We start from the raw sequence: 16,432 nt of genomic DNA, 5'->3' as shown, positions 1-16,432 counted from the left end.
ATTACTGTGCCCCAAAGAATGCCTCTATTGTTATTTTTGTGCCTTTATATTATTATTGTTAGGTCGGCTTGGTTATATTGTGAACCCTTAGACTCCTATATATAGAAAGGAGGTTTTGTCATTTGAATCATCAAAGAATTGTTCATTTGTGTAATGTAAAGGAGGTTGCCCCTCAAAGAGGCTAAATTCTAAGGCATTGATCTATCTTTTCTATCTTTTTGTGAGCTGGTCTCATGACATTCCTTGGCTATCTGCTAGCTTCACGATCTACTCGTACAACTTAGTGGGGAAAGATGCAAAGAAAATTTCATGGATCTCTGTATATAAGTAGCAGTATAACCACTCTTCCTTTGATAGTCACAGATTCCTATTTTCCTGCACCGCAAACTCGTGAATCTTTCTGTCCAACCAATCTTGAATTCCTTTCTTTGTCAAATTCCAGTGATATGACATCAGACATCTCTATGAATATCCCAGTCCCAAAAACGGAACCATTTATTGCCTTGTTGGGGCCTGACCCAGGTTCGGATTTAATTAGCCAAACAAATCCCTATACTACTAGCCCATTTGGCAACAATCCGTGGAGCGTGGACTGAGGTCTCACCCGAAGTAGTATGGGGGGCTGTTGGAACCAAGTTTCCGCACCCTTGAGATGTCTGAGAGGTTGAACCAGTTCAACTGTTAGTCCCTTCCCACAGGTTGCTTCGTGCACTTCCCAGGCCTTCACGCCCTGATATACTTGCCTTCCCACAACCCTAACTAGGGGTTATGGAGCTTCCACATTACTGGAGCAGTGCTCTACACTATTCCCCTAAATCACACCTGAGATCTTACTTATCTTCCTACGCCTAGTCAATTATCTTCGCGTAAATGGATGTCTTACATTATATTTATTTATACAACACAATTATAAGAATTTGCGCAGCAAATAAACAATACACTTGCAATTTAAACCCAATAATACATTAAAACATGAAAAGACACACCATAATATGGTAAACTTCTCTTTATTAATTCTCCCAATGATTATAGACTTGATCTGCCCTACGCACTCAGCTGCAGGGGTATGCGCACTCAGCTGCGGACTACTGCGCCTCTGCGCACTCAGCTGCAGAGCCTTCTCCTACTCTACGATCCAAAGACACACTTTACACTTCGACTCGGTCTCTTCGACTCATCTCCCATTCTATTAGTTATCTCTCCTTCTACACTTAGAGACTTGCTCTATTTATACAATCCCATGGTCTGCGGACCATGGGCAGGTCTATCAAGACTACATTACTTTACAAAAATGAAGGCGGACAACCATGTGACTCTATGATGACTTCGCGCTCCATGCCCATAATTCGTGGAGATTTTACAAAAGACTTGGTCAAATCTTGGGCTTTAAGCCCCAAAACATGCCTTGGGGTGATTCCATGCCCAACATCTTCTCCTTTTCAGGTGCTTCTCACGGGAACAAGGTTATGAAGTAACAGGTAGCGTTGATCAACTTTAGAGCAGGATAGAGCAATTTGTTGTTACACGTTGCACGCTGTTACAGGTTTTTGTTACACAGTGAATCTTGTTACAGGCTGTTGTTACACTACGCAATGATACAGAGGACTGTTGTTACACCAAGGGTGTTGTCGGTAGTGATTTCTGTTACATCCTGAACCACCATTTACTCACAGGGTGTTGTTGAACTGGAGTTGGAAAGTTGTGGGTATTATTCCACATGACAGTTGTTGAGCATTTAGGAGTTTTTTATTTTAGAAACAATAGACCCAAGTGGTTGCAATCCTAACTGATATATTTGAGAAGTCTATCTATTTAGAAATAGGTTGTAACTACTTTTATCTTTTATCAGCATGAGAATCGTGAGATTCTCATGGGTGATCTATTCCTAATTTGAGCATGTAATAATTATAAAACAAACTTGATTTCCTATGTATAACTACGACATATAGAAAAGCACTGTTACTCTGCTTGTGTAAGTTTGAATTATTTTTAATATTAAAATCATTGCGGTGATACTGTTACTTCTCTTCTTCCAATTCGTTAATTAATTTCGTGTTGTTCCTGCGCCCCTAATAGGGAGGAAGGGCCTTCCTCTTTAGCAGGGACTGCAGTAGTAGATGTAGTGTACATTATTGCTTCATTTATTGACATATGGTTTTCTGTTGTTGTTGTAAAAATTGTGAATTACATTCGCTTCTATTCCGGATTATATTGTGCTATTACACTAAGTTGATTAACAAAATGATAGTGACCAGCTGGTGTAGTTGTTAGTTACTATGTGGCACACCCTTACTCTGGTAGTTGAGAAGTGTGATTTCAATTCTATGGAGTGTTTTTATTTCTACATGAATGATTTAATTTTTGCAATTTGATTCAACGACATCTTTTACTGTTATTTCCATTTTTCATGCTTGGTTGTAGTGTATCGACACAAACAGTGCAAACTCCATTGAAACAACAAGACCTACCCTTGGTTGACAATTAATGTTGCAGTCAAGGTCAATTAGGATTGATTAAAACAACACTACATTTTGGCGTTGATGTCGGGGATGGTAGTTGACGATACTGTCAGCCAAGTTGTTTGATGATAGCATGTTCCTAGTCCACAATCATTGGGCGGTAAGACAAGACGTAAGAACCTGCACATCTATCTAACATATTTGGGAGAGCTCATTGTTGTGATTACTAGGGAACTTAGGGCATGGTATTTTGATGTTTTGTTTAGCATGTCTTCAATGCTTCAGTTGTTGGGCCGTAAGACGAGAGGTAAGAACCTGTGCATCGCTCTAACATACCTGGGCAGGCTCACAACTGTCAAAGACTAAGACACTTAGATTGTGAATTAATACACGTAGGGTCCATGTGTGCAACTGTAGGGACTATAGAGATAACAAAACTATCCACCACTCTAATAAGTCATAGGAAAAACAAATCATAAAAAGGAAAGGAAGAATGTAGATTTGGGAAGGAAAACATTTATCAAGGAACTAATCTCTAAGGTAGAAAAAGAAAAATCAAGCTCTCAAAGGGATGCAAGAAAAAAAGGGCCACAAAAATCTGTCACTCCCATAACAAGGAAAGAAACCTTTGATTCCTCTATCTCAGGGCCATATCATTCTAAAGCTAGCACACACACTCCCAAGATCAAGAATCCAATTTAGGAGAAGCAGGGGGAAGCTAGTAGCCAGAACTTTAGGACCAAAGGACAAGGGGAAACTAAGGGGGAACATCAAACACCTGAGATGGGAGAACACCTATTGGTTTATCAATATCCAGATTCAGGTAGTGCAGTGAAACAACCAGCCCTAAGGATACTTGAGCCATCAATCACACCTGCAAGACCATCACAAGAACAGTTTGAAGAATGTCTGTTACAACAAGGGTTAGAGGGATTAGCCATTGGGGATAAAAATCACAACAACGCTAGGACGTATGCTACTATTACCACCTTTGATTTCCCAACTAGGGATATTAAAGGTGAAGCTCCTATGAAAAATATTTCTCTATTATCCTTACCATCCTTCCAAGGGATGAATGTGGAAGATCCAAACACCTTTTTATTTGAATTTGATGTCCTATGTGGAAGTTATGATTACATATCAGAGGCTTAGAAACTGAAATTATTTCCTGCTACTTTAAAAGGGGAAGCCTTGAGATCGTTCATGGGATTGGGATCCGCTTCTATTCGAACATGGAATGATATGAAGGAGATGGTCTTATCAAAGTACTAAGACTATTGCAAAACCAAGGACCTAAGGGAGGAAGTATTCATAATGACATAGAAGGAGGATGAGAGCCTGGAAGACTATGTAGAGCAGTTCCACTATAATCTGTAGAATTCTAAACACAACGATTTAGACCAAGAAATCTTGAAGACCATATTTATTAGAGGAATGAGGGACGACTGCCTTGACACCTTGAACCTACTAGGGAAGGGGGATATATCATAGGAACCATTCGTTGGAATTGTAAAGCTCTATCTAAGATGCTCTCGAGGGTCGTCTAAGGGGAGAAGCACAATTCGAGATGTCTCTGCCTGAATATAAAAATCTGCAGGAGGAGTAACTAGAGAATAAATCGGGAATTTGTTTGAAACATTTCATGACCGATATCCTCAGTACTCTATCTACCTAGATAATGACAACATAGATCAAGAATACACAAGTAGACGCTGATACACCTTTGGTGGTGTTCTATCCAAATTGTCGGAAGAAGAATCCCTTGAGGAAATGTGAATTTAACAACATCATCTTGTGTGATATTTTTGAGCTGAAACATTTGATATGCCAATATCTGGAGCTTCTTACACTGAAGGCAGTACTTAGAGAGTCAAGCGAGGAGGTGTAGTCCTCTTATTTCATCACACCAAGGAGGTCATGGCAACCATGACCTCCAGGTATGTGTCAAGATTATTTCCTCTTTCAATTCATGGAATAATTCATATAATACTCAACAATATCCGTGGAAATATTCTGCTCCTTCTTCAACACAGTTTGCTTCACCCTGGAACCAGTGGTCTCAATCTACCTCTATCCAATATCCTCCATCTAAACCATACCCTTGGAACCAGAACTGGAGAGGAAATGTCCAGAATACAACTTTACCTAGATTACCAATGTAGCAATACCTACAGTTACCCCCTTTCCAAAATCCTTCTCCTACACCGCCTATGTGACCCTAATTACTAGTGCAACCTAACCTGAACCCGAACAATAAAGCAGCTCAGGGCATAGAGGCTTTGTCTACTTTCCAGACCTACCTTATTACCCTGGTGCAGCTTAATGAAATTCAATTGCAGTCGAGTAAGGTAATTAAACCAAGTCACTCCCCTATCATTACATAGGAGGAATGTGAACTTTCCAAAGGAGATGTCATAGGCTCCGAGGTGATGGTTGTACCCATAACAACCAATATAGAGGAAGTTCTCACGTCTATAACGTCTAACCCACGAAGGACTGTTACTACTGTAATAGCCAACTCAGGAAAGGCTGATACACCTGTAACAACCGACTCAACCGCTGTAACTCAGAACCCTCTGTATCCTCAGAGATTGGCTGAACCTGGAATGACTTCATAGCCTGAATTTGATTTTCTTAGGGGGTTGCAAAATTTGCATGTATGAAGTCCTTTGCTACAAGCCCTTAAATAAGTACCTATTTATGCTAAAGCATTGCGGGAGTTGTGCATCAAGAAACTTGGGAGGAATCCTAAAGACCCTGCTACCATACATGTAATGGGGAAGTTATCCAAATTAATGTATGCTCAGCCTCTTCTAACTAAGTACAATTATCCACAATCTCCTATGGTTACTGTCTACATTAATGATCAACCCATAACTAACACATTGATAAAGCTTGGGGCTGCCATTAATGTAATGACAAAGGACCTCTTTACCACCCTAGGGCTACAGGGGCTTAGACATACTCCTAATGTACTTGAATTAGTGGAAAGATCCCATGTTAAACCCGAGGGGGTGTTAGAGGATATAGTAATTACAATAGCTTCCTGGATATATCCATCTAACTTTCTTATCTTACAGCCCAGATCCAATTTGGGGGGACATCCTGTAATCTTAGGGAGACCTTGGCTGGCCACTGCAATTGCATTTATAGGCTCCAGATCTGGATCTATGGTGATCTTGGATGGCCAGGAAACAAAGAACCTTAATCTTTACCCCCCAAAACCAAATTTGGATTTATAAAACCCTTAGTGGGATGAGTTTGAGCCCGAATCAGATCTTTCCCTACCACTCCTCACTCTGGGGAAAGCCCAGTATTTCAAGGATGAGATGGAAGATGATATCATTAATGATTTTATTTGTAACTCGCCTTTTGTCACTTCCATTAAAAATTCGGATGAGGAAGAATATGTAGAAGATATATATTTTGAACAAATGAGAACCACTCCGAATACTGACAGAAATCCAATGGAAATAGAACCAGGAAAGTTTTTGAACACTAACCCAAACCTGACTGTTGAGCAAAAACAACTGTTGTTACAGCTGTTACAGAAATAAAAGAAGGTATTTGCATGGGACTATACGGAAATGAAAGGAATCCACTGTAACCTATGCACTCACCACATTTATTTGAAGGATGGATGCAAACTAGTCAAACAACCACAATGTGGCATGAACCCTGCACTAAAGGAGGTGGTAAAGGAATAATTACAAAACTCTTGAGTGCTAATTTTATTTATCTGATACCTGACAATCAATGGGTATCTTCGCTTGTCATTGTTCCTAAGAAGAATGGCAAGTGGAGAGTCTGTGTGGATAATAGAGAACTCAATAAGGCCACTCAAAAGGACCATTTTCCTTTACCATTTATAGATCAGGTCCTTGATACCCTTTCCGGAAAAATAATAATAATAATAATAATAAAAATAAAAATAAATAAAATAAAAAATAAAATAAAATAAAATAAAATAAGTAAATTATATATATATATATATATATATATATATATATCTATAGCTATATATATATATATATATATATATATATATATATATATATATCTATATCTATATATATATATATATATATATATATATATATATATATATATATATATATATATATATATATATATATATATATATATATAAACTTTTCATTTTTAGACAGGTTTAGTGGCTACAACCAGATACAAATTGCCCCAAGAGATCAAGATAAAACGAACTTTACTTTCCCTTGGGGAACTTTTGCATACAGAGTACTCCCTTTTGGACTCTGCAATGCGCCAGCAACCTTTCAAAGGGAAATACTGGGAATTTTTTCTGATTTGTTGAATGATTGTCTTGAAATCTTCATGTACAATTTTACACCTTATGGAGATGCTTTTGGAATAGCATTAGGTAATCTAGAAAAAGTGTTGGAACATTGTGTATAGACTAATGTTCCTTTGAGCATTGAAAAATGTCACATGATGATGACTAAAGGGATTGTGCTAGGACGTTACATTTCTGTTGACGGGATCAAGGTAGACCCTACAAAAATAGAGGTAATTTTGAAGATTCCGACCCCCAAGACGCAAAAGAGGTACGAAATTTCCGGGGGCATGTAGGGTATTACATGAGGTTTACAGAAAAATTTTCAAAAATTGCATCGCCATTATTCTCTTTGCTTATGAAGGATGTTGACTTTTTGTGGACAGAAAAGAAATATTATACAGAAAAGTGCTACCTATACCTGGATAGATGGGAATCACTATCAAACTGGACCAGGTTTCCAGATTAGACATTGTGTTAGAGAAGATGAAATCTTTGATATCCTTAAAGCTTGTCAAGAGGAACCTTGTGGAGGGCACTTCATAGGCAAGCGGACAGGGTACAAAGTCCTCTTGATAGGGTATTATTGGCCAACAATATTTCATGATGCCAAGAAGTTTGTGAAGGGATGTGATAGTTGCCAAAGGATGGGCCAACCACTGTAATCAGATGAGATGCCGTTACAGCACCAAATCGTCTTAGAACCTTTTGAGAAATGGGCCTTAGATTTTGTGGGACCAATTAATCCTTCATATAGATAGAAATCTTACATTTTGTTCTGCAATGACGATGTCACGAAATGGGTTGAGGAAAAGGAACTAACCAGAGCCACAAAGCAGGTTGATTCACACTTTCTATTTGAAGACATCTTTGTCCAATTTGGTATACCCAAGGAGATAGTCACAGATGGAGGGCCCCAGTTTAAATCCCATATGATACAGAAGTTGGTTGAAAAATATAAAATCCATCATAGAATCACAACACATTATCATCCACAAACAAATGGCCAAGTGGAAAGCACTAACAAAGTCATTGAGGGGATCCTTACCAAGACTGTGGTCAGTCACCAAAGGAATTGGGCCGAAAAAATTCTAGAAATTTTGTGGGAATACAGGACTACATGGAGGAATACCATGGTTTTCTCACCGTATGAACTTGTGTATGGAAAAAATCCCTTATTCCCTATTGAGTTTGAAATCAGGACATTGGGAACAACATTGCAAGGTAAATTTGGATCTGGTTACAACACAAAAGTAGAGATTGAACCAACTCAATAAGAGAAATGGTTAGCTGCTATCCGAAAAACATAGATTATCTAGCAGCAAAGAGCTAAGTGGCATGATAGATTCATCAAGAAAAATAAGTTCCAGAAAGGATATTGGGCTCTTATATGACTCAAGATTCAAAGACTTCATGGGTAAGCTCTGCACCATATGGTTAGGTCTCTATGAGGTAGATCTAGTCTTTGAAAATGGGACTGTAAATTTGGTGACCATTGACAGTGCGAGGACACCATTAGTAGAAAATGGGTACCGTCTTCAGTTATATCACAAACCTGCTTCAAGGGATTCATTCATCAACATTGTCACAAATTTGGATCTTCAGATTACAGCTAGGGGAAAGCCCCCCTATGCTCCAAAAATTCTAATTTCTCCAACAAGTGTAACAGCTGAAAATTAACCACTGTTGGCAGTTGTTACACCTTCCAACCTCTTAAAAAAAAAAGAACAACAACAACAACATAATAAAACAATCTCGTTGTGAAAACCTTTTTTGGGCGCAGATAGACAATTTCTGTAGCAGTTGAAAACCACTTTGTAGCGGCTGTTACACATTTTGTAACAATATTTGTTATTTCAAAGCATACTTTATGATAATTTTGTTACATGACCTTGTTTTCTCTTTGTGTTTTTTTGAAATTTAATAATACATAATAATCGTCTTGGCTGTTACACCTATAATAGTTGACGACTTTTAGAAATAATTCAAATAAGATATTTATTGCAAAAGATAGCAAGCATCATTGTGGTTTTTTTTGCTTAGTGGGGACTGACCTAGGTTCAGAGGTGATTTAGCTAAAAAAATCCCAAAACTACTGGCCCTTTCGGCAATAGTTCGCGGTGCACAGACTGAGGTCTCACTCGAGGTAGTATGGGAGGGTTTTGGAACTAGGTTTCGGCACCCTAGGGATGTCTTAATGAAGTTTCTAGAGGTTTGCAGTCTGAACCTGCGCACTTGCACTATTGGGTTGTGTTATATTCTTTCCACGTAGTTAACAGGGGGTTTGAAGGGCACTCGTAACCCCACTTTATGGGGTCTAGGGCAGCGCCCCAAAAAATTTTGGTTTTGGACCCTATGTTAGGTTGGGCGGACCCACCTATGGTTTTGGGCATGATTTTTGCACATGTTTTTTTGAACGCGAAGGTTTTTCGATCCATGGTATTGGACGCAATGGTTTTCGGTCCATGGTATTGGTTGCTTCGGCATGTATAAATATGTATTGTAACATTGAAAGGAACATAATGAAAAATCAAGCTGGTAGTCCCTGTTTTGGGATCCAAGGGAAATATCTCTGTGTATATGTGTTTTATGTGTTATGCTCTTGCATTATTTATTTTCTGTGTTTTAGAATTCGTATGCAGGTAATTTCTGTACGGAGTTAAAACCTACATTTGGTATTAGAGAAAATTTGGCTTCAAGGGGATGCCTTTATTGCTAAGGGGTTTCACTCAGGCCTGTGGTAGACCCTGTTTAGTGGGAGATCTGTGAGATCGATTCTCGTGGTGAAAGAAGATGGCGAGCAGTGGAAAGATAGAGATCAAGAAATTTAATGGTCAGAGTTTTGAGTTGTGGAAACTCAAGATGGAGGATCTATTGGTGGATAAAGATTAGTGGATCGCGATAGATCTGGGTACTAAACCAATGGGAGTGTCCAACGAAGAATGGAAGAAGTTGCATCGGAAGGCAAAGAGCACAATACGATTGTGTGTCTCAGATTCAATATTGTTGAATGTATCAGGGGAAGCTATGGCGAAGGCTTTGTGGGACAAGTTAGGGACTTTGTACCAATCTAAGTCTCTGGTGAATAAACTGTTCCTGCGGAAAAAGTTCTATAACCTGAGGATGAAAGATGGAGACTCGGTGACAGAGCATCTGAATGCATTTAATACTGTGGTAAGTCAGTTAGCATCTATTGATATTAAAATTTCAAATGAAGATATTTGCATCAGTTTTTTGTTCTCTACCAGATTCGTGGGATAGTCTGGTTATTGCAATAGGTAGCAATGCAACTGCCTTGCATTTTGATGAAATATTCTCATCCTTGCTGACGGAGGAGATGAGATGGAAAAATATGGAGAGCCAAAATGGTGATGCCTTGTCTGTACAAGGGCAGACTCAAAACAGAAACAAAAATAAGTCATCGAGTGGGAGATCTAAATCTCTAGGAAAACCCGTAAAGGTGGTGTGCTGGAAATGTGGAAAGGAAGGGCACTACAAAAGGGACTGTAAATCTAAAGCTCCTGACAAAGGAAAGGGATCTGATGAGGCTCCCTTTGCAGAGGTGAAAACCACTTCAGATGAATATGGGGATGTGTACATGGCTTCTTCAAGTACACATGTAGATCATGAGGCATGGTTGATTGACTCAGGTGCATCCTTTCACTTCACTCCCCATAGAGAGTGGTTATGCAAGTATAAGAAATATGATGGTGGTGATGTCTTCTTGGGGGATGACAGGAAGGCTAGAATCGTTGGTCGCGGAGAAGTAAAGTTGAAGTTGCAAGGTGGAAGTGTTAGAACACTTCCAAGTGTTCTACATATTCCTGCATTAGCCAGAAATCTTATTTCTATTAGCAAGCTAGATGATGCAGGTGTAAAAATAGTGTTCTAGAAGGATACTTGCAAGATGGTTCGGGGAGCACTGGTATTGATGTGGGGAGTTCAGATTGGAACTCTGTACAAGCTGCAAGGTAGCACTATTATTGATGGGTGCAATAGTTCTGTGGTTCCTAAAAGTGGAGCAAAAAATCTAGTGGTCTTTGGAGAGAAGACCATGTTGTGGCATCAAAGGCTTGGACATATTGGAGAAAAGGGCCTTCAGATACTTCATGGTAAAGGTATGAGTAATAGCTCTTTGGATTTTGATTTCTGTGAAAATTGTGTATATGGGAAGCAGAATCGGGTGAGTTTCCCCTCCGATAGTAAGAGCGCAAAACAGATATTAGAACTTGTGCACAGTGATGTGTTTGGACCTGCGAAGGTTCCATCACTGGGTAAGTCTGTGTACTATGTATCATTTATAGATGACTTCTCAAGGAATACATGGATATATTTCCTTAAGAAGAAATCTAAAGTCTTTAACAGGTTTAAATAATTTAAGGCTCTGGTGGAAAACCAAACAGAGAAGAAGATAAAGGTGCTGAGGACAGATAACGATGGAGAGTTTTGCAGTAAGGAATTTGAAGAATTCTATAAGAAGTGTGGTATAGCACGACAAAAGACTACTCCATATACACCTCAACAAAATTGAGTTGCAGAAAGAATGAATAAGACGTTCATGGAAAGGGCAAGAAGCATGCTCAGTGGTGCCGGGTTAGGACAGGAATTCTGGGCAGAGGCGGTGGATACTGCATGTTACCTGGTCAACAGGTCACCTTCATCAACGTTGGAGGATAAGACTCCATAAGAGGTATGGACTGGTAAGAAACCCTCTCTTTCACATCTGATGGTATTTAGATGTGATGCATATGTACATGTTCCAAAGGAGAAACGAACGAAGTTGGATAGTAAATCTGAAAAATGCATCTTTATTGGGTATAAGGATGGTTTAAAGGGTTATAAGCTTTGGAACCTAATCACATGGAAGGTTGTGTACAGCCGAGATGTGGTGTTCAGAGAGGTGAAAGATGTTATTAAACATGAAGTCCAACGAAAGGAACATGAGAAGATAGAGTTTGAGCTAAAGGAGGAAGAATTATACTCTACAGTAGAGGAGGAATCAGAAGATGAAGAGCCACAAACTCCTGTTGTGAGAAGATTAGTTCGAGAAAGAAGGCAGCCTGAAAGGTATAGTCCATCTGATTTCTGTTCAAATTTTTCTTTATCTATTACTGACGATGATCCCAGAACTGTGAAGGAAGCAGTAGATTCAGAGGATGGAAAACTCTGGAAAGAGGCCATGGTTGATGAAATGGCATCTTTGCACAAAAATGAGGCTTGGGATCTGGTAAAGTTACCAGCTAGAAGGAAACCCATTGGTAGCAAATGGGTGTTCAAAAAGAAGACAAATGAAAAAGGAAAAGTGGAGAAATACAAAGCTCAGTTGGTAGAAAAATGTTATTCCCAGGTGTCGGGAATTGATTTTGGTGATATTTTTTCTCCTGTTGCCAAGGTAACTTCTATTACATTACTTTTATCTGTTGCTACTGCTTTTGATTTTGAGGTAGAACAGATGGATGTGAAGACAACATTTCTTCACGGGGATCTGGAAGAGGAGATCTACATGAAGCAACCTGAAGGCTTTGCGGTGAAGGGTAAGAAATAACTGGTATGTAAGTTAAAGAAGTCTCTGTATGGGTTAAAACAGTCACCAAGGATGTGGTATCAGAAATTTGATACATTTATACGGGGACTTGGCTTCACCAGAATAAAAGTAGATCACTGTGTGTATTTTAAATTAATTGGTGACCATGTTATTTATCTGGTCTTGTATGTGGATGATATGTTGTTGGTTGGAAATGACAAAGAAGTTATCCAAGATTTGAAGACCCAATTGTCCTCCAAATTTGACATGAAAGATCTTGGTGTTGTAAACTATATTTTGGGCATGGAAATTAAAAGAGATCGGGCAAAGAGGAAGCTCTGGTTAAACCAGAGGAAGTATGTCGAGACAATATTGTAGAGGTTTAATATGCAGGATAGTAAACCGGTGAAGGTTCCTATCCCTGTAGGTGTGAGGTTATCTGCTGAACAATGTCCCAAGACACAAGAAGAGGAAGAGGACATGTGCCGTGTTCCATATGCAATTGCAGTCGGTAGCCTAATGTATGCAATGGTCTGTACTAGACCAGACATTGCACATGCAGTGGGAGTATTGAGCAGGTTTATGTCAAAACTAGGAAAGGAGCATTGGACAACAGTGAAACGGGTTTTCAGGTATTTGCATGGCACTAGTGATTATGGTCTGTGCTACCAAGGAAGACTAGGATTGGACAGAGTGTTGGATATTCGTGGCTTTGTTGATGTAGACTGGGCTAGAGATCTGGATCAGAGAAGATCTACAAGTGGGTATGTGTTTAATTTATTTGGAGGTGCAATCAGTTGGATGAGTAAGAAACAATCTGTAGTGGCACTATCAACTACAGAGGCAGAATACATGGCAGCCACTTATGCAAGCAACGAAGTAGTTTGGTTGCAGAGATTGTGTTCAAGTATGGGGTTAGTATAGGAAGCTATAAGGATAGACTGTGACAGCCAAAGTGAAAATTTCTTATCAAAGAACCCTGCATATCATTCAAAGACAAAGCACATTGATGTTTAGTATCACTTTGTGAGGGATATTATAGAAGACAAAAAGGTGTATCTAGTAAAGGTGGACACTTTGAAGAATACTGCAAATGCATTGACAAAATCTGTGAGCTCTGAGAAGTTCTCTTGGAGTAGAGAGACAATGGGCATTTCAGGGTTGGGAAAATGACTAAGCTCTCTTGAGGCCCCCCGTGGAAAGAAAACAACAAGTGGGAGAATGTTTGGTTGTGTTATATTATTTCCACATAGTTAACAGGGGGTTTGAAGGGCACCCGTAACCCCACTTTATGGGGTCCGAGGCAACGCCCCGGAAAATTTTGGTTTTGGACCCTATGTTAGGTTGGGCGGACCCATCTATGGTTTTGTGCATGATTTTGGCACATGTTTTTTTGGACGCGATGGTTTTTCGGTCCATGGTATTGGACACGATGGTTTTCGGTCCATGGTATTGGTTGCTTCGGCATGTATAAATATGTATTGTAACATTGAAAGGAACATAATGAAAAATAAAGCTGGTAGTCCCTGTTTTGGGATCCAGGGGAAAAATCTCTATGTATATGTGTTTTACGTGTTCTACTCTCGCATTATTTATTTTCTGTGTTTTAGAATTCGTATGTAGGTAATTTTTGTACGGGTTTAAAACCTACATGCACCACTCCGTGCAACTGTCTATCCTTCACGCCTTGTGCCATTGCCTTCGCGCAGCTCTGTAAGGGGCATGAATAAAGTACTACCCTGATTCCTATACTTACTGCGCTATTATATTAGTGCTTACTTAAATTGTGTGGGCCCAATATTCTTATTAATCATTCAACATTCAGATAAGTGCGCGTAACCATAAATAGTATAAATGCATAAAGATAAATAGAACATAGATGCGCAATATTCTGAATCAAACTTATATTTATTACTATTCCTCTTCAAGTACAAACCCAACTCCGCCCTGCGCACTTAGCTGCAGGGGTCTGCACACTTAGCTGCGGACTCTACTAGGCCTATGCACACTCAGCTACACAGCCTCTTCATACTCCTATGACTCAAGACTTAGACTTACAGACTCAGACACAAACCCAACTCCTCCCTACGCACTTAGCTGCAGGGGTCCACACACTTAGCTGCAGACTCTACTAGGCCCATGTGCACTCAGCTGCAGAGCCTCTTCCTACTCCTATGACTCAAGACTTAGAGTTACAGACTCAGAGTTCTTATCCCCATCAGACTTGCTTGATTCCTCTTTTCTTTTACATCTTAGAGCCTTGCTCTATTTATACAATCCCATGGTCCATGGAGCATGGGTAGGCCGACATTACAATACATTATTTTACAGCTCTTAGGGCAGACAACCCTATGACTCGATTATAAAATTTGTGCTCCGCGCCCATACTTCGCAGATTCTTTACATTACATTGACCAAAAATCAGGCTTTAAGCCCCAAAAGCATGCTATGGGGGGATCTACTGCCCAACAAGCCCCCAACACAAACATCGTGACTCGCCCTCGGGTCACTCCGTCGGTGTGACAATCTTTGCGTGGAGTCCATCTAGCAGGTCTCGTGCAGCCTGGAGGTCCACGACACACTGTTCCATTATCTATTGTACTTGCTACATGCGTATCTCTGAACCTTCATGAGCAGGGTCACATCCCTATCTAAACACATAAAGTCCCTACATTTGTGCCATCTTTCCTTCAATGTTAGCTGTAATTGTGAAAGCTTCATCGATCCATGGCTGGATGCGTGCTTTAAGTAGGGCTTCTTTTTGTCGTGCGACGTCCACCTGCTCCTTCAGTGCCCTTGCCTGTTGCATCTTGGCAAGTCATTGAGTAAGGACGACCGTCTGCACGGTCCCCCGAACACTGTCGTACTCCTGCTACAACTCATGCACCTCTGTCTCTAGGCGCTGTAGGTTTGGATCTTCCTATAGGTATGTAAGCATGGTTAGTGCTTCATCCAACATCCCAGTACATTCTTGTACCACTTGACCAATTTTCTCCAGCCCCATTTGGATAGCGCGGGTGCACTGCTCTCTGACTTCTGGGGGGGTGGAGGGTTGCGCCTTTAACCACAGCTCGACGATCTGTAGGTTCGGCTCTAACTAAACCTTTGTCATTTCCTCCCTGGCCTCGCGGACTCTGGCTACCAATTGATGGACTTGCTCTACTGCTGGTAGCTCTGTCGGCACGACCAAATCTGGGATGCTCCTACACACATCCTCTATCGCCTACTACAGTCCGCAAGCCCGCTCAACGAGCTCATCACGTTTCAGGATGAGCTGATCCATGTTAATTTTTTGCTCGTTCAAGACCTAGATCGCACGGCCTTCCTTGGCGTGGAGCTCTGCTATGACCCCATACTGCAACTGGTGCAAGGTTTCATGTAGAAAGGCTGCAAATTTGAGCCCATGCCTTTCATGCTGCTCATCATAGCTTGGTCCACCTCACTTCTTGTTGCTAGCGTGCCTTCGAGCAACACAAAAGAGTTGTCCATACGAGCACGCAACGTCTATTCTGCGATTTCTACTGTGATGTATGGAGCCATTGTACCTGTTTGGGGGGCTGTACTTGTAATCCTTGTAGCTGCACTCTGAGAAACCCCAACACAGTGTTCTGCTCCAACATAATTTCCTGGAGTGCATCCTTTGTGACATCGCGAACTATTTCGCGGATATCAAACAGATCACCTTCTGTGAGCGTGATCAAGTCAATGGATGTCTTTGTCGCCTTCACCTTCTTCTTGGGAGCTGGTTTCTCAGGGATGCGTGGCCACTTGAGTTGGGTCGATGCTAAACCAAGGTCTGCGTGCTCTTCTGTCCTATCCATTTCCTCGGTCTGTAGCCTCACGGACATCTCCTATCCCTCCTCGAGTTGTTCTAATGGTGCTGTAGTTTGTTCTGCTATTTGCGCTGCTGCTGCTGCTTCCTCAGCCTTTTTCTGTGTTGTTGTCGCCAATGTTGCTTCGCATCAAGCCCTAACCTCTACAGCTCCCTTCTCATTGCATCGCTTCTCAGCCAGCTTTGTGACACCACACTTGGCTTCTTCCTTTTGCTTCTGTGCAGCTGCCTTCTCCAACTCAGTCAAGTCTAGGGTGTGCCACTCCAAAGGCCAAGACACCAACACTGTGAATATCGCATCATCC

At 40.6% G+C, this 16,432-nt stretch overlaps 1 protein-coding gene across 1 annotated transcript in view; it reads right to left on the bottom strand.

The window, feature by feature from the left end:
- The window catches only part of LOC149176131 (uncharacterized), an 89,689-nt gene extending 73,546 nt beyond the window's left edge, over window positions 1–16,143 (bottom strand). Inside the window, exon 1 of the mRNA XM_089421353.1 lies at window positions 15,841–16,143. Within this exon, the coding sequence (XP_089277479.1) occupies window positions 15,841–16,143 (303 nt within the window). The remainder of the gene's footprint in view (window positions 1–15,840) is intronic.
- Between the last annotated feature and the right edge of the window lie 289 nt (window positions 16,144–16,432).

This window comes from Pinus tabuliformis, chromosome 4_1 (genome assembly GCF_031772625.1).
Source record: "Pinus tabuliformis cultivar Carrire ecotype Pingquan chromosome 4_1, CPIR1, whole genome shotgun sequence".
Lineage (NCBI taxonomy): Eukaryota > Viridiplantae > Streptophyta > Pinopsida > Pinales > Pinaceae > Pinus > Pinus tabuliformis.
This window is presented reverse-complemented; position numbering and strand designations above follow the sequence as displayed.